The following is a 27883-nucleotide window of genomic DNA, read 5'->3' as shown; positions in this document are numbered from 1 at the left end:
GGGCTGCCCAGGGAAGTAGTGGATTCTCCGTGTCTGGAGATATTTCAAAAGAGCCTGGATGTGGCACTGAGTGCCATGGGCTGGGAACTGCAGCGGGAGTGGATCAAGGGTTGGACTTGATGATCTCTGAGGTCCCTTCCAACCCAGCCAATTCTATGATTCTATGATTCTATGTTGCCATCTTGACCAACTGTAACTTCATACTTTTAGCTGTCACACTTAGAGTGACAAAAGTTACCTCTTGCTTGTGTCGTAGGAACAGTTTCCAGCAAAAATCTCGGTCTATAATAAGCAGTAAACCTTAAAACACTGTCAAGTTGTATAATCTGTGTCCTGCTATATCAGATTTTCTGTAACACCACCACACTCTTGAGGGGATGGCCCAGGAGGCAAGGAGGCTGCAAACGTCCTGAGAGTTTCTACATCCTCATTTTCACAGCAGCAAATGGCCAGAGGTGAATAAATTCCACCTGTATGTAACTAAATCCACTTTTCTTTGGCCTGCACTTGCAGAGTCCTGATGCTGTTGCAGCTTTCATCTAACCAGAGTTAAACTTCAGGCTTCAAATTAAAAACAGACAACCAAGAGGGTGAGGTAGAAGAGGCACAAATTCATCCAGCAGCATCCCAGAACCATGGGATGTAACCAAGTCTGTGTTCAGTGCCTCTTGGCACCAAGTCCTTTCCAGGGGTCTGTGCTTTCAGAAGGTGTTTTGGCTGCACAGGGAGAGGGCTGGGGGATTGAGAACTTTCTTTTTTTTTTTCCAGGTGAGTTACTTGTCAGGGTTGGTTGAGGGTTCCCAGGAGGCTTTTCAGACAGCTGGTCTAGGTGGGACTTTGGGCTGCTGAGGTTCTGAAGGAGCTGCAGGGAGTGGGGTTTGCACTGGCTGCCTGAGGTGTGGAAAAGACATTCTGTGGGTATCTCATGGCTATGAATACAACTGGGATTTCTGAACTGGTTCTTTACCATTTTTAAACAGTTGGTAGCATTTATACACAGATTTAACTCTGCCCCTTCATCTCCCTCATAGTATTTATATGTCCCCTTAATGCTGTTTTCTGTACAATAATATTTCTATACAATTATATTATCCTTCAACCTTTTAAGCTATTGCATCTCATGTAATGCTACATGAGAAACTCTGTAACTTGACATGAAACATTAGGAGTGTCACATACAGTGATACGGCAATGTATAGCAAACATAAATAATAATAAAAATAATAATAAATAAATATTACAAACCTTGGACCTGGAAGATGGGATATGGTAAAAAACTCAGGACTTAATGTAGCAGGCTGGAAAAGATGTTGCAGAAAATCAAATTAACAGAAAACATAGATTTTAAAGTGTGGTTGATTATCCAGTATGAAGCTAATGGTGTTATAGAACTCATTTCCTGTGACAATCTCCATATTTGCACCATTTTGTTTTGAAAATTTTTACATCCCTTGATCAGAATTGGATCCCCAGCTTGGTTAAGCAACTGCTGTGGTATTTAGTGATCAGTGTTGGGCCCAGTGCTGTTCAATATCTTCACTGATGATTTAGATGAGGGGATTGAGTCCATCATCAGCAAATTCACAGACGACACTAAGCTGGGGGGGAGTGTGGATCAGCTGGAAGGCAGGAGGGCTCTGCAGAGGGACCTGGACAGACTGGAGAGTTGGGATGATTCCAATGGGATGAGGTTCAACACGGCCAAGTGCCGGGTCCTGCACTTTGGCCACAACAACCCCATGGGGAGCTCCAGGCTGGGCACAGAGTGGCAGAAAGGGACCTGGGAGTCTGGATTGCCAGGAAGCTGAACATGAGCCAGCAGTGTGCCCAGGTGGCCAAGAAGGCCAATGGCATCCTGGCCTGGCTCAGGCCACAGCTTGAGTCCTGTGTCCAGTTCTGGGCCCCTCAGCTCAGGAAGGAGATTGAGGTGCTGGAGCAGGTCCAAAGGAGGCAACTGGGCTGGTGAAGGGACTCGAGCACAGATCCTATGAGGAGAGGCTGAGGGAGCTGGGGGTGTTGAGGCTGGAGAAGAGGAGGCTCAGGGGAGACCTCATCACTCTCTACAACTCCCTGAAAGGAGGTTGGAGCCGGGGGGGGGTTGGGCTCTGCTCCCAGGCAACTCTCAGCAAGACAAGAGGGCAGGGTCTCAAGTTGTGCCAGGGGAGGTTTAGGTTGGAGATGAGAAAGAATTTCTTTCTGGAGAGGGTGATCAGGCATTGGAATGGGCTGCCCAGGGAAGTAGTGGATTCTCCGTGTCTGGAGATATTTCAAAAGAGCCTGGATGTGGCACTGAGTGCCATGGGCTGGGAACTGCAGTGGGAGTGGATCAAGGGTTGGACTTGATGATCTCTGAGGTCCCTTCCGACCCAGCCAATTCTATGATTCTATGATTTAGCTGCAGAATTCAGAGCTCAGTCTTGGGCTGCTCTGCTAAGTAGCAGCCTCTTCCATCCCATACCATGCACAGCCTGTGTCGGCAGGGCAGGCAATAAAGTTCATACGTATCCAGACAGAACACTTGGAAATTCAGATGGTTTCAGTGAAAAAAGCCACAATCAGAGAAAAGGGACTGTATAATTTGGATTACTTAACATGAAATAATGCAGATATGCATTGATCTTACCTGAATATTTCTTGCATTCTGACTTGGTCTGTTATTTTCCTTTGGCTGCTGAACATTGTTATCCCTGAAATAAAAAACACATCATCAGGCAAATCCCTGTGTGGTTTATCCACCATCAGGGATGTGGGGGTTTCTCAAGGGCTGAGCCTGGAGCTCAGGGAGCTGGATTCTGCTTCCTGCTCCACCTCTTTTTGGTGAATAATTCCAATGTTCTACAGCCCTGTGTCCATGCAGTATAATTTTCATTGGCAGTTAGGAAAATGCAATGTATTTTGGGAAAAAAAAATGCTTGAAAATTGCAAGCAGTATAATTTTCATTAACAGTTAGGAAAATGCAATGTATTTTGGGAAAAAATGCTTGAAAATTGACAACTGGAGCATCTGGATTAAACTAATAGCTATTAAACTGCCTACTACTACTAATAGCAGGGAGGTCTTGCCTTTTAAGTGGTCTGGAATTCTTTGTATGGCTAAAGCACCTAAACTGGTTTGCTAAATGAACCTGGAGCATGCTCTGAAGTGTTGGGAAATGCAATAAGTGCAATACCTGTGTTGTCCTCTACTTTTCCTGCAAAACTTCCTTTTTATTGTGCCACGCTTCATTACTGCTGCTGCAGTAAGGATTGCTGTGGGCAACACCAGGAGGAAGAAAATAAGCAGCCCATCCCGAAGTGATGTGTCTAGAGAGAAGAGAATTGAAATCTCACAAGTTAGTAATTTCATATGACCTCATATTAAAGCATTTTTTTTCTGCTAAGGACACCTGTCTGTTGTAAAAATGACAATATTTAAATTTTTAAAGAGCAAAGCTCATAAATCCACTGAAATATATAAAATGCTATGATCAGAAAAGGAGGATTTGGCCTTATGTTATCACAATTTCTCTCTGCCTTCCCTACCTCATATTGTATGATATACATTCTGCCTTTTCCATGTATTTTTTCCAAGAATCCTAAAGCAGACAAATTCATTTTGTACTTGTTTACCCACAGCTGATCTGCAAGACTTCCTTGTCTTCCTAAGCTATTAATAAATACAAAACCTGTGCATGGTCTCAGTGTGAAGGACAGCAAAATCTACCCCATCTTCCCTTTTCCCCCTCTCCCTCTCCCCTTTCCATGAACCACCTGCTGCTTGCATCTCCTTCACCTCTCATTTCTGTGAGACCCTTTCCATGTAGAGAGGCTATAGGCTGCCTCTGTGACCCCCATTTTATCAGAACTCTGTTTTAAATACCTCAGGAATTATCTAAATATCTATTTTAAAAAATATATAACTAATTCTAAGCCACTGATGTATTGCTTTTTTCTCTCAGACAAAACAGGTCAAATTCTCACTATGGGCCAACTTGATGTCTGCAATGGTATAAATCAGATAATAATGTTTGTTCTTCAGGCCAGTCCCATGCAGTAATAAAAAAACAGTTGAAAAGAGACCAAAACCCCTCTCCCTGTTATTAGTAATTATTTTCTCAGACAGCAGGAGCAGAATGAAGACCTTTTTCAGTTTCATACCTTTGTGAGCTGGGCCACTGTCGAGGCTGCCACCATATCCTGAGTGGTTACAGAAGGGAGGTGCCCATCCAGGGTTGCAGTGGCAGTTCCCCAGGTTGTTACACACCTAGGGTTGAGACAGCAGAGATTACTCAAGCAAACAACACCTTCCTGCATGCAGCCACCTTCAACCTCCACTGTGTGTTTTGGATTGCATGTAGGAACAAGAAATACTGCAGAGGGTTGCTTAGGGATAAGCTCTCCCCTTCCATAACATCCCAAAACACTGAGTGACACTAACAGCAGTTCATCTGGGGCAGAAGTTAACCTTTTTTTTTTGTTATTTGCCTGCAAGATACCACAGTCCTCTTCACTCTTACAGAATCTCTGTTTTACAGCCTCTGGATTCCATTTTGCTTGTTTCCTAGAGAAATGGAGCAATCAGGAATCACTAGACTGACCTCCCTAGAGGAATATTTCCTTTTCACAACATGACAGCTCAGTGGTATCTGAAAATTCACTGGGGAAATTCAGAAGAAATATCTTTCAATGTCAGTGCCAAGAGGTTTACATGAATTGCAGATAAAGTGGACTTAACTTTTAATACAAGTCTGAAAATATAATGAAAACACCTGTCTGGTTACTGCTTTTATGCAGGGATTTTGCACCTGTCTCTGTCTTCTAGAAATAGGGCATAAAACCAGCAGCTACTCACCCCATTATCATTACACTTCTGCTTTACATCACAGCTGTAGCCCAGATGACTTTCATCAACACATTCAAAACCTACACAGGCCTGGAAAAAGTATTTAGTGTCTGTCAAACTTAAAAAAAATACCATCCTTTTAGAGATATACTATATAAATGTACACACACTCTACAGCTTCTGCTTAAATCTCAAGAAAAAGGTCTGATAGGACCCTCAATACTTCACAGTTTTATAGCTGTTCTTTCTCTCAGATCTTCTGAAGTCTGTGGGTGCATTTTGGTGGAGTAATTTGAATAACTGATAATGTAGCTCATTGATTTGTAACATCCCAGTTTTTGAAGAGCTAATCAATCGTTTGCATGTGTATTTCTCAAAGGGCAGACTTCTGTTTTTATGTTGTGGCACACAAAGAAGAGAGCTGGGTAATGCTTTTGAATGTCATGGACTTTCCAGTTGGTTGAGGGTGTTCTGTAATGCTGCTGTGGTTCATCTTACCTTCTTTTCTCCACAGGCTGTTCCATCATGAACTTGAGCAGGATCAGGGACATCTGACCCTAAGTCAAAGTCAGAACTCCAGCATAAAACCCCAGATGCATTATTGACAACACTCCAAGCAGGAAGATTTTGCAGGCTAACAGATGTGCACTGGAGCTTGCCACACAGGCTATGCCTGGGCAGAACAAATGACACTCAGTGACAAGGTAAACAGAAAAAAAACTCCCACCATGCAGTCAAACTTTTTAGCTTGCTTCCCCAGGCAATATTCCTTTAAACCTTATGCTCTAAGAGTCTGTAACAATATATTTTATCCACTGAAGATTTTAGGGTTAGCTGTTATTTGCTGGTGACTTACTGAACAGGGCATTTCTTGTACACTCCACCTCTCATTCCACAGTTTCCAAACCTATCTCCTTTAATATTTGCTTTTTCAAAGCAGAGATCAGGTGCTTTTCTTGCCCCTGTATGAAAACCAGTGAATATTAGTAAGCCACCACCATTTGTTCTACAAATATGAGAAAAAGGAAAATCAGAAAGGTCTGTTAGGGAATGACAAGTCTTTTTACATTAAATTTAAACCTACCTTTTCCATATATAGATTCACACTGTGAATCAAAACTCTGGCATACTCCATAGTAGCAATATGCCTTCATGTTGTCACAAGGGTAACCATTCATGATATAAACATCATCAGGACAGTAGGCATTGCTTCCATTGCAGTATTCAGGGAGGTCACAGAAATCCAGTTTGGATCTGCACTCTGTTCCTGCCACTTTAAACTAGAAGCAGAGAGAAATGCCACCTTACTTTTATTGTGGAAGTTGTGGAACAATGTGGAACATGGAACAAAGAGAACTGGGAACCTTCTGTGGTTTTTAAGGAAGAGAAAATAATTTCTCAGATCAGTATCTTAACAAATACCCAGAATTTCCCTCCACTTCATATGGTGTGGCTACAAAGTTTATGAGCTGAGTCTGCAGAAGATGAGGGTAGATGAGGGTACAAATGAGTACACAATAGTAATTAAATAGTAATTAAAGAGCATCCAGCCATCACAGACCTTGGAGAAGCTTTGTGTTGCTTAATGGACATTACTGCTACTGAGTCCCTGATTGCTCCTCCCTCTCAGGAGGGACAACACAAGATGCAATTCCATTCCTAAGCTACTGGCCAGGGGTCATTAATCACAAGTTCTCTGCTTACATGCTCCCTGCTGGTGAGTAGAGTTTTATAATGTGCAAATACATCAAGGATGCTGTGCTGGCTCTTTTCAAACATTTAAAAATACCAGGAAATGGCATCAATTTAGCTTAGTAAAACAGAGCCTACCTTGCAGTTTTCACAGCACATTCCTTGAGCACACTGGGATCCAGGTGTCAGTTTGCAGGTTGCAGCATCACAGCAGTGGTTTGTACATTCCTGGAGAGGAACCACAGAGAAGGGGACACAACATTTTTAACTTGCTGTGTAGGTAGGAAAGAGCATCATCAAACCAAGTGTACATTAAACTTTAAATACACTGCTTTTCTTGCACCTCCTGAGATTGACAGCCTTCTAACAGAGACCAGCATATAGATAAACTTTATTTTTTTACTACAAGTCATCAGAAAAGCATCTGTTTTGATGTGTTGTGGCACAGGGGTATAAGAAAGCACACTTGGTGTTTAAAATAACACTTCTTTTCACCTTCCACCATCTTATTTTCCCACTACACCAGCAGTTTGATGGAGAGAAATATTGGTATCTTTTCATGACTTAGAAGGAGATCCATATAATGGAGTGAGGGATTGCTGGCAGCCCTTTGATTTATTTATCTTTTTTTTAAACACTTTTATTTTCCAAAGAACAAGTCAATATATCCCATTCTGACATTTTGACAGTTCAGATATGACCAACAGAAGTAATTTTGGTTTGGGCTAAGCTTAAGGTTACAGTTAGGAATGCTGGAAGTCTCTTTTATACAGCAGAAATATCCATATTGTTAAAACCAGCACAAAACCCAGTGTTGTTTCCACATGTTCTGCACTGCACAGGATTAGCTCAAAAGTTCTGTGAACTGCTATAACCCTTAACTGAGTTCACATCAAAGTCCATCTATCCATATCTAAATCCATATAAATAAATCCATATAAATATGGATTTTACATGTGGATTATATATTAGATTATTATTATATTATATATAAATATGGATTTAGACTTTTCCAAAAAATTCTCTTCATGTTGCCTGCAAAAATGGAAATTTACAAGGAAAAAATCCTCAAATACTAATGCAAATCAGGTATATCAAAAGGCCTCTAATAGACACCAAAATATACAGCAAATGCAACATAATAATGTAACAAACATAAAAAACCATAACATAACCATACAAGTATCCTGTTTAGTTTCATTCATTACCTGTGGTTTGCCACAGTCACATTCTTCATTGTTATCAACCACATTATTCCCACAGACAGGTTCTTTATAAAGATTACTTGTTTTGGGAGGGTTTCTAAGGCAGTTTCCTCCTCCATTTAGAATGAGGTTCTCAAAGTCATCAGCACTGCAGGTGCTGAAATTCCTGGAACCACTGGAAAGTATTATATTTTTTTTAGTAAGAAATAATTTGCTTACAGGAAAAAATACAACTCAAGCCCTTAAAATATTGTCACTCTGTAATAAATACTGTATTTCATAGTGCTAGGAGATCAAGGCATACTTTAAAAGATTTATTTTGCATTAGAACACATCACTAGAAGTTTAAAATACTATCTGTAACATAAATGCAAGTACTTTCAGAAGAAACAGAAATAATCAGATTATCAATTCTGCTGTCCCATATAAAACAGTCCTTTGAAATTGCTTGTCTGTAGTGAGTCTAAAAATGCTTGAATAAAAAGTACTCTCCTGAAAGACATTAACTTTAACTTGGAGTCCTAGAGAATGCAGGAATGCATATTCATAAAGTAGTTTGTTTTGTTACTCTGATTTATTAATACAAAGTGAGTAGATACAATAATATGAGCTTTTGCTCTTAAGGGGAAGCCAAAGAAAGAGGTGAACTGAAAGAATCAGGCTGAGAGGTTTTGTTTAAATTAGCAGTTAAAGAATCTGGGTGAAAGATGCATGTTAGCATGAATATATGTAAAGTATTCTCAGCAGGGTTAAAAAACCCTCCAGTTCACTGTCATTAAAAAAAATAAAATAGAGAAAATCCAAATAATAAAATAATAATCCAAATAATAGGGAAAATACAATAATTTTTAGGAATGCTACAAATAAAGAATGACTGGAATGGGAAACCTAACATTTAAAATTAATTGAAATTATGTCAAGACCCAAGTGAATTCACTTCTGTTGTTCAAGCAACTCCCCATTCATAGGAGTTCTTAAAGATTCATGGAAGTTTGACAGATTATAAAGCACAATCACTGCAGATAAATAGCAAGGATTAAAATAAAAGAAACTGGAAATCTTACTTATCTGTGCTGTGCATAATATAGGATGCAGGACACCTTTTATCATCGTGTTTCATTCCAAGATTATGCCCCAGTTCATGTGCAACTACTGTGGCATGGCGTAACATTTTGTCATGGTTCAGCTGATAAAGAGAAGCAGTGTTAAAAAATACAAAACTAAAGGCATTCATAAGCTTCTACATAGTGGTTTATTCAAGAAAAAAGCTTGAATATTATGTTGTCTTGCAAAACAAAAGCTGCAAGAGCAGACAGTTTGTCACTGTTTTTTCAGTAATGCCAGATTCTGCCATTTTCTGTTCCCTCCATCAGGCCCTTACTATGAATCATGACACACTTCATCAGTCAGTACACTGATTTCCATGGAGTCTTCAATGGTAAAAAGACAAAGATTGTTAAAAGTAAAGGATCTGCCTCTAAAACTGTCAGTGATGTTGTGGCATTCAAGCACAGGAGCCTCTGGAGATCCTGGTGCTCCTTCCCCAAGAGTGAAGGGGGAAAAAAATTTGTTTCTGTCTAGTTTTGCCAAATTTAAAATTCTTGCCTGTTTACAGCCCCGTTGTGGAGAATTCCAAACACTTGAGAGGAGAGCAAGCTATGCTGACTGTCTGTCCAGGCAAAGAGTCAAAAAATACAGATTATTCCCATCCCAAAAACTGTGATTATGAACCTTAGGGGTACAAGAATGGATTTTTCATACACAAACTTGAGCTAGCTGAATGACAAAAAGGTGATGAAACTATTTCAGGACTAAATTGGGCAATTGGACAGGAATGGGATGAATAGAGAAAGTTCTTTAAAAATATTTAAAACCATGCACAAGTCTTTACATCAGAAACCCCATGAAAGAAACCGTACTGCTCTAAGACCTGAGTGACTCCACCAAGTAGGTCAGCAAAGTGCATGCTGTTCATGGGGATGTTCTGGATGTTCTGTGGAAGCAGTGCCCAGCAGTAACACCATCTGCAGCTCTGGGTTGTGTAAATGCAGAGGGGAAAGGCTTCAGTTGTTCAGGCACCACTAACCCCAACATTTTGTACTTACAGTGCTGATCGACCCTCCCTGGACTTGTGAGCAGACAGTTCCCACAAAAGCCATTCCAATGGATCCACCATAAGAACCTCTCCCTCTGCAACAAAAGCAGTTTGGAAGTGGGTGAAGGAGGGGCTGAGCATTCATGATTTCTACTAAAAGGCACCAGTAAGCAGCAAAGAAATACTGTAAGTCAAGTCTTCCTGAAGCCAAGAAGAAATTTATTATCATATCGGAGTTTCACGGTGATAAATAATAAACATCTCAATTTCAGAGCTTGGAAATAATGAGCAGTCACCTAAATTTGCCCCTGTACTCAGCCCTGGTGAGGCCACACCTCGAGTCCTGTGTCCAGTTCTGGGCCCCTCAGTTTAGGAAGGATATTGAGGTCCTGGAGCAGGTCCAAAGGAGGCAACCAGGCTGGTGAAGGGACTTGAGCACAGATCCTATGAGGAGAGGCTGAGGGAGCTGGGGGTGTTGAGGCTGGAGAAGAGGAGGCTCAGGGGAGACCTCATCACTCTCTACAACTCCCTGAAAGGAGGTTGGAGCCAGGGGGGGGTTGGGCTCTTTTCCCAGGCAACTCTCAGCAAGACAAGAGGGCAGGGTCTCAAGTTGTGCCAGGGGAGGTTTAGGTTGGAGATTAGAAAGAATTTCTTTCTGGAGAGGGTGATCAGGCATTGGAATGGGCTGCCCAGGGAAGTAGTGGATTCTCCGTGTCTGGAGATATTTCAAAAGAGCCTGGATGTGGCACTCAGTGCCATGGGCTGGGAACTGCAGCGGGAGTGGATCAAGGGTTGGACTTGATGATCTCTGAGGTCCCTTCCAACCCAGCCAATTCTATGAATGTAGCCTTCTAAATCTGTTGTGTCAGTGCTTCTGACATAATCACAGAATGGTAGAGATTGGAAAGGACCTCTGGAGGTCACTGATCCAACTCCCCTGCCCAAGCTGAGCCATGTGGAGTTGATCATCTGGAAAGAATTCATTACAGTTTCTTGACAATTTACCAGGGGAAAACAGTTTAGGAGCTGAGTGAATTTTACAATAGTTATATTAATTCATACACAATAGTTATATTAATTCATACACAAACCTAAAATCTTGCACATGACCATCACTGGCAGCATGGCAGTTTTTCCACTGCATGAACACTTACATGATGAGGTGGCTGACATCATTTCGTGATCGTTTAAGGAGATCTTTCTGTCTCCAAGAAACAAATCTGCTCAGTACATCTCCAGCTGAACCATTCATTACAGATATGTGGTTTCTATCTGTCCAGATCTCTAATCCAACCAAAACAATCTGGATGTTTAATGCTCTGTACATCTGAAAAAATAATGATAATTACTGTCCATCAGTCTGTTTCAACTGAATTATGAGATATTACATCACTGACACTGAGTAACCATGAAGCTGAACATAAGGACTGCCACATAACTTTAGCTTCTTTGAATAATTAGTAGTTTGATGTTAGGAAAGAATATATGACTGAAGGCACTCTACTTCCTGAATTACCTAAACATAACTCTCAGATAGAATAGTTGGAAATACCATGTTCATTCATTTCCTTAACTAATTTTCTTGAGGAGAAATTGGGAGCAGAGGATCAGAGAGCTTATGGAATTGTTCACAGTACTGACAGTTTAGTCAATAAAAAGGACTATATACATGAGAAATACTTTTCCTGGAAATGATAAACCTACTGATGACCTCAAGTTCCTGGAGCAACCAAGGTCTGGAAGCACAGAGAAGTGGTTTAAAAACATTCTGTACCTCTCCCTCTGCATGCACCTCTATGAGACTTGTGCATAAATTCATGAGGTACCTTAAATGTGTTACAAATTGCTGTATAACTTCCAAATACAGTTTCAGAACATAATTGTTCAGCTTTACTGAAATAGCTGCTCTTTTGTAAACTATTAGACTCCTGAATCTCAGCAACTCATCTCACCTACCTACCCCATCAACGTAATTGACCAACTCAACTGTTTCCTTTTGCACTGCAGCAGGGTCAGATTCCTTCATCAAAAACTGTAAAACATCATATGAGAATATCAGAGAAAAAAATCAGTGGTTTAATAAAAATGGATGTAGCACTGGATGAAATCTTTACCCTGTTGTTATCCACAACCACAAATAATTCCACATAGCTTTTCTGTGGCAGGACAGCTCTCTTCTTCTGCAAATGAGAAAGCACAGTAAGTTAACATCATGACTGAAGAGTCTGAGTTGCTTTAATTATCTTTTTAACAATCTTCACTTCATGGATCTATAAAGTACGGATGCATTTTTAAAATGTGTCCTCAAAAGCCAATCTGCCTTAGAATTCCATATAAACATCTACATATCAGTAATTCCCATCTGCTCAGACACTGGGACAGGAGCTAAATGGCAGCTTCATGCCTTTCATCACACCCACAACTGTCTTGGGCAGAGATCTGCTCCTCTGCTAAAGGATTGCTTCAAGATATGTTCAGTTCCTCTTGTGCTCTTCTTCTGTTTCAGGATTTCCTTCTCAACACTTTGGGAGCCATGAAAATGAAGGCAACAAGGAAGTGGCCTGCCAGGCTAAACCCACCTCCAATGACTCCAAAGCAAGAACTCTGGAGACCCTTGGCTGCTGGAGAAGGCTGAGGAGATGGCTTGGACTGCAGCTCTCAAGAGAAAAAAGCAGAAAGGTATTTACCCTCAGAGGCTTTTCCCTGCCAGAGGTACTGTTTGATAAAAATGCATATTTCACAGACTGCTCCACAAACATCTTCTCCTGCTGAAGGCTGCCATTCAGCACACCACATTGGAAGGGGGTATCCTGCACATCTGCTAACTGGTAAAACACATGCTCAGGTGTGCTGGGTGTGTTGAGTGGCTCCATTCCATACCATTTTCCACCAATGTAGAGAATTCCTCTAGAAACAAACAAAAAAATAAAAATTATTCTACATTTTTTCCTTCCTGGTCATGAGTAGGTGAGTGAATGACAGCTGAATACTTAAAAGCTGTATTCATTCATACCACTAAATTGAAATAAATCATTTATTTTAATTTATTTTAGTATATGGGATAAGTTCAAATGCCCAACACGACCTTAGAAGACAAAACAGAACTTATTTAAAATACCTCATTGTACACAAGTGTGGGCTCCTTCAATCAGTTTGTGGGAAAGCCAAACTGCTACTAAATGAGTCTGGATTGGGAGATACAGAGCTGATGCAAGGGTTCTCTTTTAGTCCTTGTGATTCTCACTTCTAGCCCCATGCAGCTACAGTACAACAGGAATTTTGAAAAGTGTATTTTCTAAGACAGAAAGAAAGGCTAAAACAAAAAAAGTGCAGCTTAAGATTTTGCATTTGGCCATGGCTCAGAAATACCTGGTACATGCCCAGTTGCTGTACCAGAAATCTTTCAGAAGTTGTCCTCTTATTCTCCAGAATCCCAAAACTATATTTAGAAAAGGATTTCTCTACTTAATATCTTGTGAAAGAAGATCCTCAAAAATGTAAGCTCAAGGTACCCAAAGGAATTGTGTCCTTCTAAATCTGCAGAACAGCCAAAATGAAATAACTGTTCTGCTTAGTGAGATCCAGCATTTCCTGAAATACCAAATACCAGCATGTTGGCCATTTAATGTTTCATTTAAAGGAATACCAAGAAATGTCATTACTGTTGGTGGCATCTCACTCTCCCTGCTTGTCAAAAAGACATAAAAAAAAAAAAAAAAAAAAAAAAGAGAAGCTATAAAACCAGTAAAAGGCAAAATTAAAAAAAATATTAAAAAAAATGCAGGATAGGGTGTTGTTTTCTCCCCAGCTGTATGATGAATAGCCACTGGTTTTTACTGCTTTACTTTGGTACTGCACAATTAATTATCCTGAAGTAAAAAGCAAGAGGAAATACCTGAGGCCATCGCATGTGCTAAGAGCAAGCACTGAGTCAGCAATTCCTTCAATGGTGCCATGATAATAGCAGTGTGTCTGAAATGCAACAAAACCACATAATGAATGACACAAGAAGGTTGCTGCCTTCAAATTAAAATGTAATTTCTAACCAGAATTTTTGTATTTACATAACATTAAGGCTGTCTGTTACAAATTTACAGATTCTAAAAGCAATCACAGCCTTCCTGGAGTAAAATGCTACTGGATGTAAGTAATCAATAATAGCATTTGCTCCCTTGGTTCTAGAAAATAACCAGCTTTTAAGTTTAACCCATCACCATCTTTTAGCAAAATCTTTTCACCTACAGTTCTTCAACAGACTCCTCCCAAAGGCTGATCTGAGATTTCCCATGCAGAAAGCACCCAATGAAGTCTCACTCAGGTCACATGCAGCTGAAAGTTGAAATTAAATGCAAAGGCATTTCCAAGGCTTGCTTGATTCAGGATCTCAAAACTACAGAGAGAGCTTTGATGCTGCCATTGTCCCTTTAATTGCATGTTATGCAAAGGTGACCTAATCAGGTAGCTCAAATTCAGCTTTGGCATAATCTCTTGGCATCTCCTTTCAAACTCTGGAGAACAGTGGTATTGTATCACCACAAACCACCCACTCCCTCAGAGGACATAGAACCTTATGTTTTGTGTTAAAACAGAAATGCTACAAATGTGAAAACTCACTGAATCTTCTTCCCCAGCAATAGATTCTGTAGATAATTTATCTGCACCACTTGCATTTTTTCTGCCAAAACTGCAGCTGAGTTTCACCCTCCCATTATAGAGGTTCAATGCTTTGTATGTCCACTTTTGCTTTGAACACACATGTAGATGCATACCCATCCTTCTTGTCCTTAATTCTATCAAATTGTTATTATGGCCTTCAGTTCATACAGCTTGGCTTTGTTTGAGGAAAATCTTATGCAAAAGGAGAATTTTATTATATACAATACCTTGTTTTTTGATTGTGTTGCCTCCATTTTCCCATTTTCTCCATATGTGTATAGCATAAAGTCTTCACTAACAAGCTTTCTGGAAACAAAAATAAACTACTGCTCTTTTAATAGTCTAGAAAGCAAGAAATGAGTCAAGAATCCTGGTGAGTGCTACACTCTATTAGCAGCATACTTAACCTAAATCATTTTTAAAATCCATGGACTTGAAACAAAATACCTCAAAAATGAGCTGCACAACTAGAAAAAACACTGTTCTCTTTGCAAGGTAATGCCATAACAGAGACTATTTAAGTGTAATTTTGCAATTAATACAATCTGCCATTGAAATGCTTTCTTCTGAATGTTTTCAGCATAATAATACTTGTCTCTGTTTTTATAGCCTATTGGATGCATCAGAATCCCAATATGGAAGGATTTCTTAGAACACTCTATCACATACTTATTTTTCTTCAGCTGTAGGAGGTATGTTCCATTTCTGGTTTTAATTGAGTAAGAAAGATTATCATCTGAATGTGCCTGAAAACAGAAGAAAAGATATAACTTATTCAGGTGATTTTCTTCTTCCTTGTGTCAGTTCCATGTTTTCTTTAACAAGAAAAGCCCAGCTACTATATAGGTCTTAAATCTACCAAAACACTTATTCCTAACCCTCAAGTCTTTCAAAATCTCAGCAACACTCCCCACATTTTTTCCCTTGGAAGGTTTAAACTCTACAAAGCTATAAATTCTCATGTAGAAAACAGGATGAAAAAGTCCACAAAGTGCACAAGCAATTAACTGGGTCTGTGATTAGAGATATCTAGAAGGGAGGGGAAAATATGTAGTCTATGGGAATAAAAGAAAATGTAAAACTTGTGCTATTAAAAGAAGAACAACAAAAAAGGGGTGGTGGTACAGGTAAGTGTAGAGTACCATGCTGCAGTGCTAAAGGCTGAGAAACAGCTGGTCCTCATGCTTGGGAGAGGAGGAAAATAGAGTTTGGATGAAGGTGGCTGCACTCAGTTCCCCAAGCTGGGCACAGCCCCTGTGTGAACTCTTTGCCCCACTGCCACCTCATGTTTTGTGACACTCCTTCTGTAAACCCCTGGCAGGCAGGGGAACAACTCACAGCTTCCCCCTTCCTTAATTGGTTTGCTCAAAGGTGAGTAATGCTGTTTCATTTACAGTTACTTCAGTGTCTGGTGCCAAGGTAAATTACCTTAGAGCTAAAGAATTAAGGCCCAGATCTTTCCCTTTTAACTCACTCAACCTGCACGATTCTGTGTGACCATTGGTACCAAGTGAGCAGCAGCCCTTTAGATGCTGAAATGATTAAAATCATAGAATCATAGACTCACAGAATGGTTTGGGTTGGAAGGGACCTTAAAGATCATCTACTTCCAACCCCCCTGCATGGGCAGGGACACCTCCCACTTGACCAAATCTTCTGGTTATCTAAAGATCAGGTACAATGAGTATGAGAACTTAAACAGCATGGATATTAATTCAAGTTCAGCATCTAATTTAACTTAGGTGAAATGGAAAAAATTCTTCATGTTCCTTCCCATTTCTGTGTTACCAGGCCTAGAAGTTTGAAAGGTGGTAACTTAGAGTGGAATCACTGACTTTTGTGAGAAAATGTTTACTCTAAACTACTTGAAAACACTAAGACCTTGAATGTGTGGGGCATATTTCTTCACACAACTAATCTATGTATACCATACGTTGTGTCTGTGTCATACAGGATGGCATTGTGGAAAACAGCAACATCAGAAGAAAAAAATCATATGGAATAACAAACCTCATGAAAAAACGGGTGATGCTTCTCTCTGCTGGTCAGACTTTGAGGAATAATTATTTCTAATGTAGAAAGCTTGGATATGTGTTCAGAAGATGCACCTAAAAATAAAGTTTGAAGTTTCTAAAGAATCAGAAGGGATTAACTAATACATTGTCCAGGACATGATCAGCTTGGTCCATCCTGTATCTGCCAGAGTTCTTGGGTTATGCTGGGAAAGTCACAGAAGTCAACACCTTCAATTCATGACCAAGGTACTCTTCATTTCTGACTGTTTCAACTAAATATATATGGCCTCATATATTCATTTTCAATATACAGATGTGTCTTCAGGATGAAAAATTGCTGTTTTTTGTCTGTATGCAAGGTTAATGACTACATCACTCCAAGCACAATTGCTGTAAAGTGCTAAAACCTGCAAATTCAAGTAAAAGTTTTCTTAAAGTGGGTGCCCAAAACTTGGGCAATCTTGGCTTTAACTCTCAGCCTTAGATACTTACATCATAACTGGGATAATAAATTTGAGTCATTCCTTCATGTAGGCATTATGAAAACAAATTAACTACTGCTCCCAAATTAAAAGAAGTAAATCTCTCAATCAATGCAAGCAAGTAACAGAAAATCCCAAGAACAAAAAAAATTTAAAAAGAACCCCAACCCTCCTGTATTCATTGCATACTTTGATGGTAATGAAGAAATAATTAAAAAATGGACAAACTGATTGTAAAAAAAGGTAACTTCTGTTTAAAGCTGAGGTCTGCTGGAGTACACAAAGAAAAACTATCAAATCATTTAAACACAATCTTAATTTTCACATATTCTATCCTGGATAATTAATTTGTTAATAGCTATCAATTTTTAAGAATTTATTCTTCTACAACCTTCACTTTTAACCCCATGTACCACAGAAAATTCTGATCTGTAAACCTACAGCAGGGCTCTGTAGGACTTACAGTACAGTTATTTTGAACAGTAGATCCAACTTTGCCAGGATGTTTCAGAAATTTCTAGACAGAGAACTGTAGAATATTGTGTCTTCAGAAGAATAAATTCATTCCCTAAATACACCAGGGAATTTTTTTTACAAGTTATGGAGCTGTTTTTCTGCAGCTTTGCCTTCTGGAGCTACTGTGAGATCCTCCACTTGCTCTTGCTAAGGTCTCTACTTCTTTCTGCTTTTTCTTGATTAAATCAACTCCCCATCAACCCTCTCATTCTGTTTAAATCCCTTTATTCTTATTCCTTTCCCCATTGCCCTGAATGAGGACTACTTAGAGTTGTTCTCTGGATACAACTCTGCCACTGGTTGTGTGCATAGTCTTGTCTCACCACACAGCCTAACGCTGCCGTTTGATTGTTCCAGGGACAGTTAAACCTTGGCAAAAATGTTTGTAGCCTTTTAGATTATATATCAGAATTATCTCCAGAGCATCATGCTAATGCAGGAAGTTAAAGGTAAAAAGTCTGCTGACTATTTGGTTTCAGGTAAACAGTTTTATAAAGACAAAAACAATCTACAGTGACTATTTTTTTAAGATTGGTTGAATTCATCTTCCTTTTTCTTGTCTGCTCATCAGTCTGGTTGGAGTGTTGAGTTTGATCAGAGACACAACCACTGCTCTTAAACAGCTTACAGAATCAACAATAACGTGGGTTTTAACAATGGAAGTGGTTTATTCCTTCTTAAATTGTTCTTTTATAAGGAAACAAAGAGATTTCTTCTCATTCATAACAGCATCAAGTCACTCTCAGCCTCCCACGTTTCTGTGGAAAGAATTCATAATGGCAAAGAAGGCACAGAATCACCCATTTAAAGCAAGGAAGAGGATTCCTCAGTGTAATAATGATCTCTACCTAGTAGATAACATCAGGATTTTTCAACACTAGGTGCAGGTAGCATATGTTTATCATTAAAGGCTGCTAGTGCACTCAAACTATGGAAACTGCTATCAGCAAACAGCAGAATGCCTGCACTCAAAGAACACAAAGATTAATGCAAAGTTCTGAAAAGAGTATCAGCACTCAATATTTACTTCTGACTTTGCTCCTAATATCCAACAGCTGTGTGCTCTGAATCACAAAATCCCTTCTGTTTCATCAGCTAAGTGGATGTTGAACTGACAGTGGAAATGCCATTCTCACATCTTAAAACACCTGAAAGCAAGAAACTGTCTTTAAATCAAGTCATAAAATACAACTTCCTGAGATATTTCAGATGTTACATCTAAATCTAAAACCTAAAGCTAAGCCATAACTGGAAATAAGTTAATGAGGAGCTAAAAAAAACCAAAAAACCCAACCCAAAAACCTGAGGAATTTGCCTCACATTGCTGAAGATGAAAATCTTTTCCCCTGGTCTTTACTATCAATGACAGTGACAATAATTGCAGTTGTCCTGTAAGGAAGGTGATGTATTTACATACCTACTACATCTTGGAGAAGAAAAGAAATGACACAAACAGCTCAGCTATGAAAAGCCTCAACCTATACTCTTTTCCAGATCCTTTTTTTTTCTTGAACAAGATTTTCTCTATTCAACTAATAGCCTAATACCTGAGGAGAGTGGTGACTTGATCTGAAAGTTGTGCATCATTACCATCAGGACCAGAGAGTAAAAGAAGAATTGGAGAAACTTTCTGAACACGTAACAAAACCCGAAAGCTTACCTTTTATCCAAAAAAGTTTCCCAGTCAAAGTCAGTCCAAAAGTGAAGAAAAATAGGCTGTGTTTTAGCATGACTTGAGTTTCCTGGAGAAACTACTACAATATCTGAGCAGGAAACTGTGTGCCTGGCTCTTAGCTGCTGTACACAGGAGAACTAGAAGAACAAGAACCGTCTGCTCCAAGGTAAACAACAGAAAGCACCCCGATACTTCATCTCTGCTAAGGAAATGGGAAGTAAAACTTAATCCATTAGGCTTGCGAGAAAACTGGTCAGACAGCTTAATGCAAATAAAAAGCAGCACGTTCTTATATGCTGATTGGAGAAAGAGCACAAAGCCAATGGCAGGATCAAGGTGATTTATTCTAAAGGAGTTTAATAATATGAGAAACACACAATATTGCTACAAACTGATAGATGCTACAAACATTTAGGATATTTGTGCTGGCTCTTGTCAGCTCAGCAAAAAGCTATAGAATAAAACCACTTAAAAATTTCAGCTTGTCCTTTCTATTTTTTCTTCTTTAAAAATATAAAAATCACAATATACATGAACACAGGGCAATCCCACAAACACACAGAAATCCTCCCCCCCACAGGGGTTTTACCCGGTCCTTTCTGGGTTAAAGATGGTTCTTCTCACCAAAGCTCTGTTGTTTTGTGGGGATCATTGCTCTTCCAGGATCAGCACAATCTTCCAAGGCATCGTGGCATTGCCATCAAAGGCAGAAAATAAATATTTCTAAACCTGGATGAGTTTGCAGTGCATTTCAGGTGTATCAAGAACATTTAGAAACCCAGAAAGGAAACTGATACAACACAGTTTTTATGCTACAACATTTACATTAATTGATCTTAATTAATTCATTAATTAAAACAGACCAAATAAATTTTTTCTGTTGCTAGTAAATTGTATAAAACAATGGCTGAAGTGGAAAAAAAAATAGATGTGCCAACTACAGTTTTAATATTAGCTTGTGCAAAACCTGTTCAAGTCCATCTTCCTATTTTCAAAGACCTAATTAAGGTTCCTCAGCTGAGCACCAAGTGAAAGAACTCGATATCTGTTTTCCCTGGGTATACATCTGTAATGCAGACTCAGGAGAAGCCTTTTCTGACTCTAGAAACTGGGATCCTACTGCAAATTAGATGAACCCAATCTTTTATTTATAGTCTCTCTGCTGAGTGGTACACCATTACCTTGCAACACAGAAGAGAGAATTCCATTGCTCTACATTTTGCTATTTTATCTGTAGGACTTTTCCATCTCTGTGAGAGTTTTATTTTATTAGGAAGTGTTCTGATACTGGCATTTACCCTGTTATTTTGAAGAAAGGATCCACAAGTGGCCATTCCCCTTCGTGCCACCCATAGCAGGGTGGGATGTGGGGTGGGTGAGGACATCTCAGTTCACACCCCTGGGTGCTGCTGTCCCAAATGGAGGGACATTTTATTCTGTTTATTCTGAATATTTATTTTGATCCATCTAAACCCTGCAGTAACCCAATCTGCACTCAGAGCAGAGGTATTGATTCCAGTTCTGTGCAGCAATGGGTGCGAGGTGGTAACCCCAGGAAGCTACCCCACCTCTGTACAAAAAACCACAACATATTTACCCCCTTGAGCAGGCACCAAGATCCACCTTTATTTACACTCATTGGTTAGTAATTTATCACTACCAGTCTCAGGAGTTAGTTGTACTCCCAGTTTCTGTTTAAAGGCACAGTGTTTAAAATCAAGACTCATGTTCAGTGAGGAGGTGTTTCTTGGGCTGGTGGTCTCCATCTACTCCTGCCCTCTTTAGTTCCCATTGAGTTCTGCTGAACCTTGTGGCAAGACCTTTCCTTTGTTATCTCTAAAGGTACCTTTTAAGGAGTTTAATGGTTATTAAAGGTGGTAGGTCCTCCATCCCTGGAGGTTTTTAAGAAGAGGCTGATGTGGCACTCAGTGCCATGGTCTGGGAACCATGGTGGCAGTGGATCAAGGGCTGGATTCGATGATCTCAGAGGTCCTTTCCAACCTGGATGTTTCTGTGACTGTGAATGTATTAACTCACTTCTGGTTATTCCTGTGACACATCAAGGCTGTTCCATAGGCCTTTAACAGCATCTGGTATTCCTTAGCAATCTTCCCTTTGTTATCACCTCTCCTGCAAAGACAGGTTTTAAAAGTTGGGATCGTTCTGCCAGTGGAAGAGAAGGATCCAGGGAGACCTTAGAGCACCTTCTAGTGCTTGAAGGGGCTCCAGGAAAGCTGGGGATGGACTTTGGACAAAGGCTTGGAGTGATGGGATGATAGGGAATGGCTTTGAACTGGAGGAGGGTAGATTTAGATGAGATATTGGGAAGAAATTCTTCACTGTGAGGGTGGTGAGACCCTGACCCAGGTTGCCCAGAGAAGCTGTGGCTGCCCCAGAATCACAGAATCGTCCGGGTTGGAAAGTACCTCTGAGATTATCAATTCCAACCCTTGATCCACTGCTGCTGCAGTTCCCAGCCCATGGTGCTCAATGCCATATTCAGTCTCTTCTTAAAAACCTCCAGGGATGGAGAATCCACCCCCTCCCTGGGCAGCCCATTCCAATGCCAGATCACCCTCTCTGTAAAGAATTTTTTCCTAATATCCAACCTAAACCTCCCCTGACAGAGCTTAAGCCCATGACCTCTTGTTTTACTGGTAGATACTTGGGAGAAGAGCCCAACCCCCCCCTGGCTCCAACCTCCTTTCAGGGAGTTGGAGAGAGTGATGAGGTCTCCCCTGAGCCTCCTCTTCTCCAGCCTGAACACCCCCAGCTCCCTCAGACATTCCCCATCCCTTGCAGTGTCTCAGCCCAGGTTGGATGGGGCTTGGAGCAACCTGTGCTGGTGGGAGGTGTCCCTGCCCATGCCAGGGGGTTGGTGTTGGGTGATCTTTAAGTTCCGTTCCTCCTCATCCCCTCCCATCAGCGCTCCCATAGCCCCGCTGAGGGGTGGTGCCGCTCCCTCACAGGGTCTCTCCCCAGACACAACCACGCATGCGCAGCTTCCCCCTTCACCCCCTCCGCGCAGGCGCCTCCCGCCCGTCGCTCCCGGGGTCACGGTTGGTGCTGCCGCCGCCTCAGCCCCTGCGGTTCCGTTTGTGGCCATGGCGAGCGGCCCCGCTGAGGAGGAGGCGGCAGAGGATCCATCTGGGGGTCCCGGGGAGCCGTGCCGTGTGGCGGCGGGGTGCTCCTGGTCCTGCGAGCCGCCCGACGGCCTGGCCCGAGCGGTGTGCCTGCAGCGGGGCGAGGGCGGCGGCGAGGAGAGGTGAGGGCGGAGGAGGAGGAGGGGACTCACGGGTCCGGTGGCGGGGCGGGAGCGGGCCCGGAGGGGCAACACGGCCGTGGTGTTTCTTTACCTCCTCTCCTTCTCCGCAGCACCGAGGCCGTGGTGGTGGAGAGACGGGCGGGCAGCGGGAACGATTCGGCCTGCGTGCTGCAGCTGGAGTGCCGGCCCCCAGGAGCCGGTGAGATGGTGTCTGTGGGTGTCCTGAGCGAGGCCCGGAACATGGAGGTGTACGTGGGAGAGGAGTACTGCGGGACAGGCCGCGGAGAGAGCATCGGCACCTCCCGGGGCATGGGGTGAGTGGCGGACGCGGGGGTGCTGGGGTGGGAGGAGGAGGGAGAGGGGGTGTGTGGTTGTGGTGGTTGTGGGTTGTGGTGGGTGTGGTGGTTCTGGTTGGTGGTTGTGGTGGTGGGTGTGGTGGTGCTGCTGCTGGTTGTGGTGGTGGTGGTGGGTGTGGTGGTTCTGGTTGGTGGTTGTGGTTGTGATGGTGGGTGTGGGTGTGGTGGTTGGTGTGGTTCTGGTTGTTGGTGGTGGTGGTTCTGGTTGTTGGTGGTGGTGGTTCTGGTTGGTGGTTGTGATGGTGGGTGTGGTTGTGGTGGTGGTGGGTGTGGTTGTTCTGGTTGGTGGTTGTGGTGGTTGTGATGGTTGGTGTGGTTCTGGTTGGTGTGGTTCTGGTTGGTGGTTGGTGTGGTTCTGGTTGGTGGTTGGTGTGGTTCTGGTTGGTGGTTGTGGTCGTTCTGGTTGGTGTTGTTGGTGGTGGTTCTGGTTGGTGGTTGTGGTCGTTCTGGTTGGTGTTGTTGGTGGTGGTTCTGGTTGGTGGTTGTGGTTGTAGTGGTGGTGGGTGTGGTGGTTGGTGGCGGTGATGGTGGCAGTGGTTGTTGTTGTTGTGGTGCTGGTGGTTGTGGTTCCCCTGTGTCCCTAACTCCATCTGTCCCCTCTCTTGCTGGCTGCATGGTTCTGTGCCAAAGATCTGGTGTTTGCCCCACAAAAGTGCCCCCCTCCCACCCCTTTGGGCTTTCCCGGAGGTCTATGTGACACTGGGGGCTGTGGAGAGGTACTGGAACCCCCTGGGGTGACCCTGCTGTGCTCCTCATGCCTGCTGGGCTGGCACAGCTTCAGTTCTGCGGTTCCCTTTTGTTCTTTTCTAACCAGTGAAATGTTTAATGAGGTTACAAAGTGCTACTCTGAAACTGTGTGCAGGGCTAGAGGAGTTGGGAGGACAGGTGAAAGTTTCTGTCTGGTTTCTTTCTAGAGATCTGCTCCCCTCTTCAGCAGCTCTCTTGTAGCTAATCTTTACCAATAGATCTCTTGTCTCTTTGAGGTGTAATAGCCTCACACTTTATAAAAAAAAGAGAAAGAGATTTGTTTTCCCCTTCAGTGCTTCCTACTCTGCTTTGCCAGGGGAATTAAAGCAATGTCTTGTCTTTTGTTTTTAAGTTACATCTGTTGAATTAGCTAAATTCAGCCTCAGGGAAGATGAGTGAATAAGGCACTGAGCCTCAAAAACTTCTCTACTAGATAATGAATGTATGTAAGCCTACAAATCCTTTTTATACATAAATGAAGTTATGGTAGAAGTCAATACAACCTGAAAATGAGCATTAAAACTGCTATAGCACTTAAGAAATACGTTGTAGTCTGTCTTGGTTCTTATCTAAATATTTAGTGACACAGTGTATTTCTATCAAAGAAGAAAGTACTTTGTATCTTCATGCCAAAGCTTGTTTATTTTGTTTTTGTAGCGAAAGTGAAGAGGTTACTTTATACAAGAAGTACCTTAAGTTCGAATGCCCTGCAGCCTCCTGTAGAATTAAGGTAGGGATTGAACAGAATTGTTTTCTTTGACTGAATTACATTGCTCTTAGTCAAATAATTGTTTTTATACACTTCACAGAATCAGAATTTTCAGGGTTGGAAGGGACCTTTAAGATCACCCAGTTCCACCTGGCATGGGCAGGGACACCTCCCACCAGCTCAGGTTGCTCAGAGCCCCATCCAACCTGGCCTTAAAAGCTTCCAGGGATGGATGGGGCTTCCACCACCTCTCTTCATCACTTCATCTAATCACATAAAAATCCAGTAGATAGCTCTTTGTCCTGGCTCTCTGAGACTCAAAGAATAAGGCACAGTCCCAGACACACAAAGAAAAGAGGAAGCTGTTTTTTCTTCCTAACCAAAACTTTTGTTTTTCTTCTTGCAATAGCTGCTTTCCATCGGGGATAAACAAAGAGTACTCATCAGTAAAATAATTGTAGAGGTGAAAACAGTATCTGCAAAACTAGCAACTGATTTTCCTCCACTAGGCTCAAGCATAGATCTAAACAGAGTGCAAACCATCATGGAATCCATGGGATCTAAGCTGTCTCCAGGTGCTCAGCAGCTCATGGACATGGTCCGATGTCAGCAGAAGGTGAGTTCTTGTGCTTTTCTGCCATTTTAATCCTGATTTACTCACTGGCATTCTTGAATGAGTGCAATGAATAATGATTGTGTACTCGAGCAATCACTGCATGCACCAGAAATGCTGTATCATCAGAAGTGTGAACTTCACTGTCACCTTTCCCTTTCCCTTTGTTCATTTCTGTTGTCACAGCTTGGCAAGGGGTGGTGGGCATGTTCCCTGTAATGCTTGGGGTGTAGGTAGGTGGGTTGGTTTGTCTCCTTTATTGTTAATTCAAGTGTGTCACTGCCAACTGAAGAGAACATGCTCCTATAAATTATTAGTTTGGTTTAGACCCTAATCCTGCAAAATAAATCCTTTCCATATAATCCTTAAACCATCTGATGTCAGTAATGCTCAGCCTTGGGGACATAGCCTGGTAAGAATGAAGTCAGTAAAAACTGTTGTGTTACTTAGAGACTGACAAGGTAATTAACACTTGTAATGGTGGTTCCCTTATGTGTGTAACTCCCTTGTGCAGAGGGAAAATATTCCCTGTGCTTTTCCCTAAAGAACATAATCCAGAATGACTTTTTGAATCTTTTCATCATACTGGTAGAATGCTGTGTTATAAAGTATCTATTGTTATTGTATAATTTCCAGTTAATTTAATACTTTATTGTTTTTGTTCTCATCAGAACAGTTTACCTCTTGGAGACAAACTTCATTGGATCTTTGGGAAAAATTCAGACTTTGGAGGTGACCATGCAATAGATGGATTGTGTGGTGCAGCTCTTCAGACATCACTAGATCAATCAGCCAGTGACTCCTTGCCTGTTAGAAACAACTTAACAAGTGAAGCAGTGCATGAAGACCTCAAAATGAGGGATGATCTGAACACACAGATACCCAAAAGAGGGAATATTTCTGCTTCTGAAAGACTTCCTACCCATCAAAACACAGTTGACCTTGGAAATTATGTTAAAATCCTGGGATCTTTGCATATGCAGGAACAAGGGGGTGAAACCCCAAACGTAGCTCGTGCACAGGTGCTTCTTCCTTTTCTTCAAAACTTGTGTAGTCAGGTAAATCACCTGAGGCTGAGAGATGGTGAGAAGCATTTTGGAAAAACAGTGATGAAAGAGGAAGATGTTCAGTGTGTTGGGTAAGTTAAGTTTGGTACACTATTAAACTTGTATTTTCCTGTGTGTATTGACAGGTTTATAAAATAAAATACAGAAGGTAAGCATTTAATCCTGATTTTTAAAGAGTGCATATGCAAAAATAAAGATTTGCATAGTTGCTGGAACTCTTGAAATGCTTTAGCTGCTAAGAATGCAGTCACACTGACATTATTTGCCATGCTGGCAGAACTTTAATGTTGAACTGTGTGGATTTATTATACATAACTGGACTGTCTAATGCATAACTGAGCCATTGGGGGAAAAAAAAAAAGGTAGAAAGAAGATTACTGTATACCCATGTTTATAAAAAAATAGATTTAAAATGTGCCAGGCAAGCAGGGTATTTTACTTGTGCTAAGAACCTCCTACCTTCTCAAATTGATTGTTTAATAAATTAACTTCTTTTAAATGTAAAATCTAAAGTGCCCAGATCTCTATCATGCCCTTTGCCATTAGAAGTAGGTTAAATTTAGTCTTGTATTTTCTCTTTTCACAGAGCAGAACAACAGCCTATTTGCTCCTATTTGGAAAAGATCATCTCAAAAAATATGGATCTGATGGAGAAAAAACTAATGGACTATATTGATCAGCAAATCCAGGCTCTTCAGACACATATAGATAATAAAATGGTTCTCTTAATGGACTTGGTTCAGAGCTCAAAGCCAAACAAAATTTCCCAAGCACACTATGAGTCTAATGAAGGGTTCTCTAATGGAGAGAGGTAGATGTGTAGAGATACAGGAGTTAAGTGTAAGTATTTTAAGGGCAATTATACTTTACAGAGCTTAGTATTTATGGAGTTGTAACTGTAAAGAACCTCAGTGTTGCTAACTTGCATTTTGTTACTGTAATTCTCTCCACTGTTGTACACACTTGTTGGTTTTTATGAAAGATCTTAGGACTGTGTGTGTTTTCCTAAATACAGAAATTTTGTATGCCCTTTTTGGCTTATTTATTTAAAAACCATCACTAAAACCTGCATAAAAGTGCCCAGTTTGAACCATGAAGTACTCTAAATAAACTGAGTTACAGCATAGCTTTTCACCTCCATGTAATCAGTTCGTTTTTGTTTGTTTGTTTTCATGTATCATGTGCTACCAGTAGAATGAAGTGTAGTTTCTTTGTACTCTTTCTTTAGTGGCATCCCTGTCTGAAGGTGCTTACTACTCCATCTAAAAGGAAGAATGGTAATATTGATGTTGCCTAATTTAGGGTGTTTTAGGAGTCACTTTTAGAGGTACAGGCTACCTTGAACCCCACCCTGGCTTCTTTGAAACCTTGCCATCTGAGTTAGGAATCTAAACTTCATGAGTGACACTGAAAACAAGACTATCATTATACTTTTTTCCTCCTGAAATAATTGACCCATGCAGGAACAACTTAAATGAGTGTGTAATTAGCAGACTTGTGTTTCTCCATGCTTCATTATCCTAAGAAGCGCAAGAACTTCAGTTGTGGTTCCTCTTGGGGGAGACTTTGTTGGCAGAATGTGCTGGGGTAGGTAGGATCTGCTCTCTTTTCATGACAAGTAGACTCATTGCTTCATGTTTAACCCATCAGGATCAGTTCTGATGTCATCTGGGGAAGTGTAAGTGTGACTCAAAGTCCCTCTTTATGAAAGTCAAGCTTCATACTTCATTCTGTTCATTACTCTCTGAATTCTGGGGTGCACCATTTATTTAACAAGTTAAATAAACACAACCAAGTTTAAGGTTGTGTTCATCTATTACAATGCATTAAAATACATTGAGAAGAGGCAGGTGTTGAATCAGCAGGCAGCACAGGCACGTACACTCCTGTATCTTTAGTCTACTAATTATTTTCTTCTCCAGGAAAACTGATGTCTCTTGCAGACTGTCAGATCTTGATGGCAGCCAT

General features: G+C 41.2%; 2 protein-coding genes across 2 annotated transcripts; one reads left to right on the top strand and one right to left on the bottom strand.

Moving 5' to 3' along the window:
- Nucleotides 1–812: 812 nt before the first annotated feature.
- On the bottom strand, nucleotides 813–19213 carry LOC103526681 (disintegrin and metalloproteinase domain-containing protein 9-like). Its single transcript, XM_030453695.1, has 22 exons — nucleotides 19144–19213; nucleotides 16481–16578; nucleotides 15140–15216; nucleotides 14698–14776; nucleotides 13710–13786; nucleotides 12502–12721; nucleotides 11929–11994; nucleotides 11775–11846; nucleotides 10969–11141; nucleotides 9825–9909; nucleotides 8784–8905; nucleotides 7723–7894; nucleotides 6653–6742; nucleotides 5907–6102; nucleotides 5679–5784; nucleotides 5321–5495; nucleotides 4832–4912; nucleotides 4138–4243; nucleotides 3171–3303; nucleotides 2624–2687; nucleotides 2459–2517; nucleotides 813–891 (listed from the first exon to the last, which is right to left on the bottom strand). Exons 1-22 carry the CDS (start codon nucleotides 19211–19213, stop codon nucleotides 813–815), a joined length of 2400 nt encoding a protein of 799 aa, XP_030309555.1.
- Nucleotides 19214–22187: 2974 nt separating this feature from the next.
- Nucleotides 22188–27055, top strand: C6H10orf88 (chromosome 6 C10orf88 homolog). Its single transcript, XM_030453675.1, has 6 exons — nucleotides 22188–22423; nucleotides 22534–22737; nucleotides 24184–24256; nucleotides 24645–24851; nucleotides 25520–25986; nucleotides 26502–27055. Exons 1-6 carry the CDS (start codon nucleotides 22263–22265, stop codon nucleotides 26728–26730), a joined length of 1341 nt encoding a protein of 446 aa, XP_030309535.1. The 5' UTR covers nucleotides 22188–22262; the 3' UTR covers nucleotides 26731–27055.
- Nucleotides 27056–27883: the final 828 nt, after the last annotated feature.

Source organism: Calypte anna, chromosome 6 (assembly GCF_003957555.1).
Source record: "Calypte anna isolate BGI_N300 chromosome 6, bCalAnn1_v1.p, whole genome shotgun sequence".
NCBI classification, from domain to species: Eukaryota; Metazoa; Chordata; class Aves; order Apodiformes; family Trochilidae; genus Calypte; species Calypte anna.
Note: the sequence above shows the minus strand (reverse complement) of the source record. Positions and strands in the feature narration are given on the sequence as shown.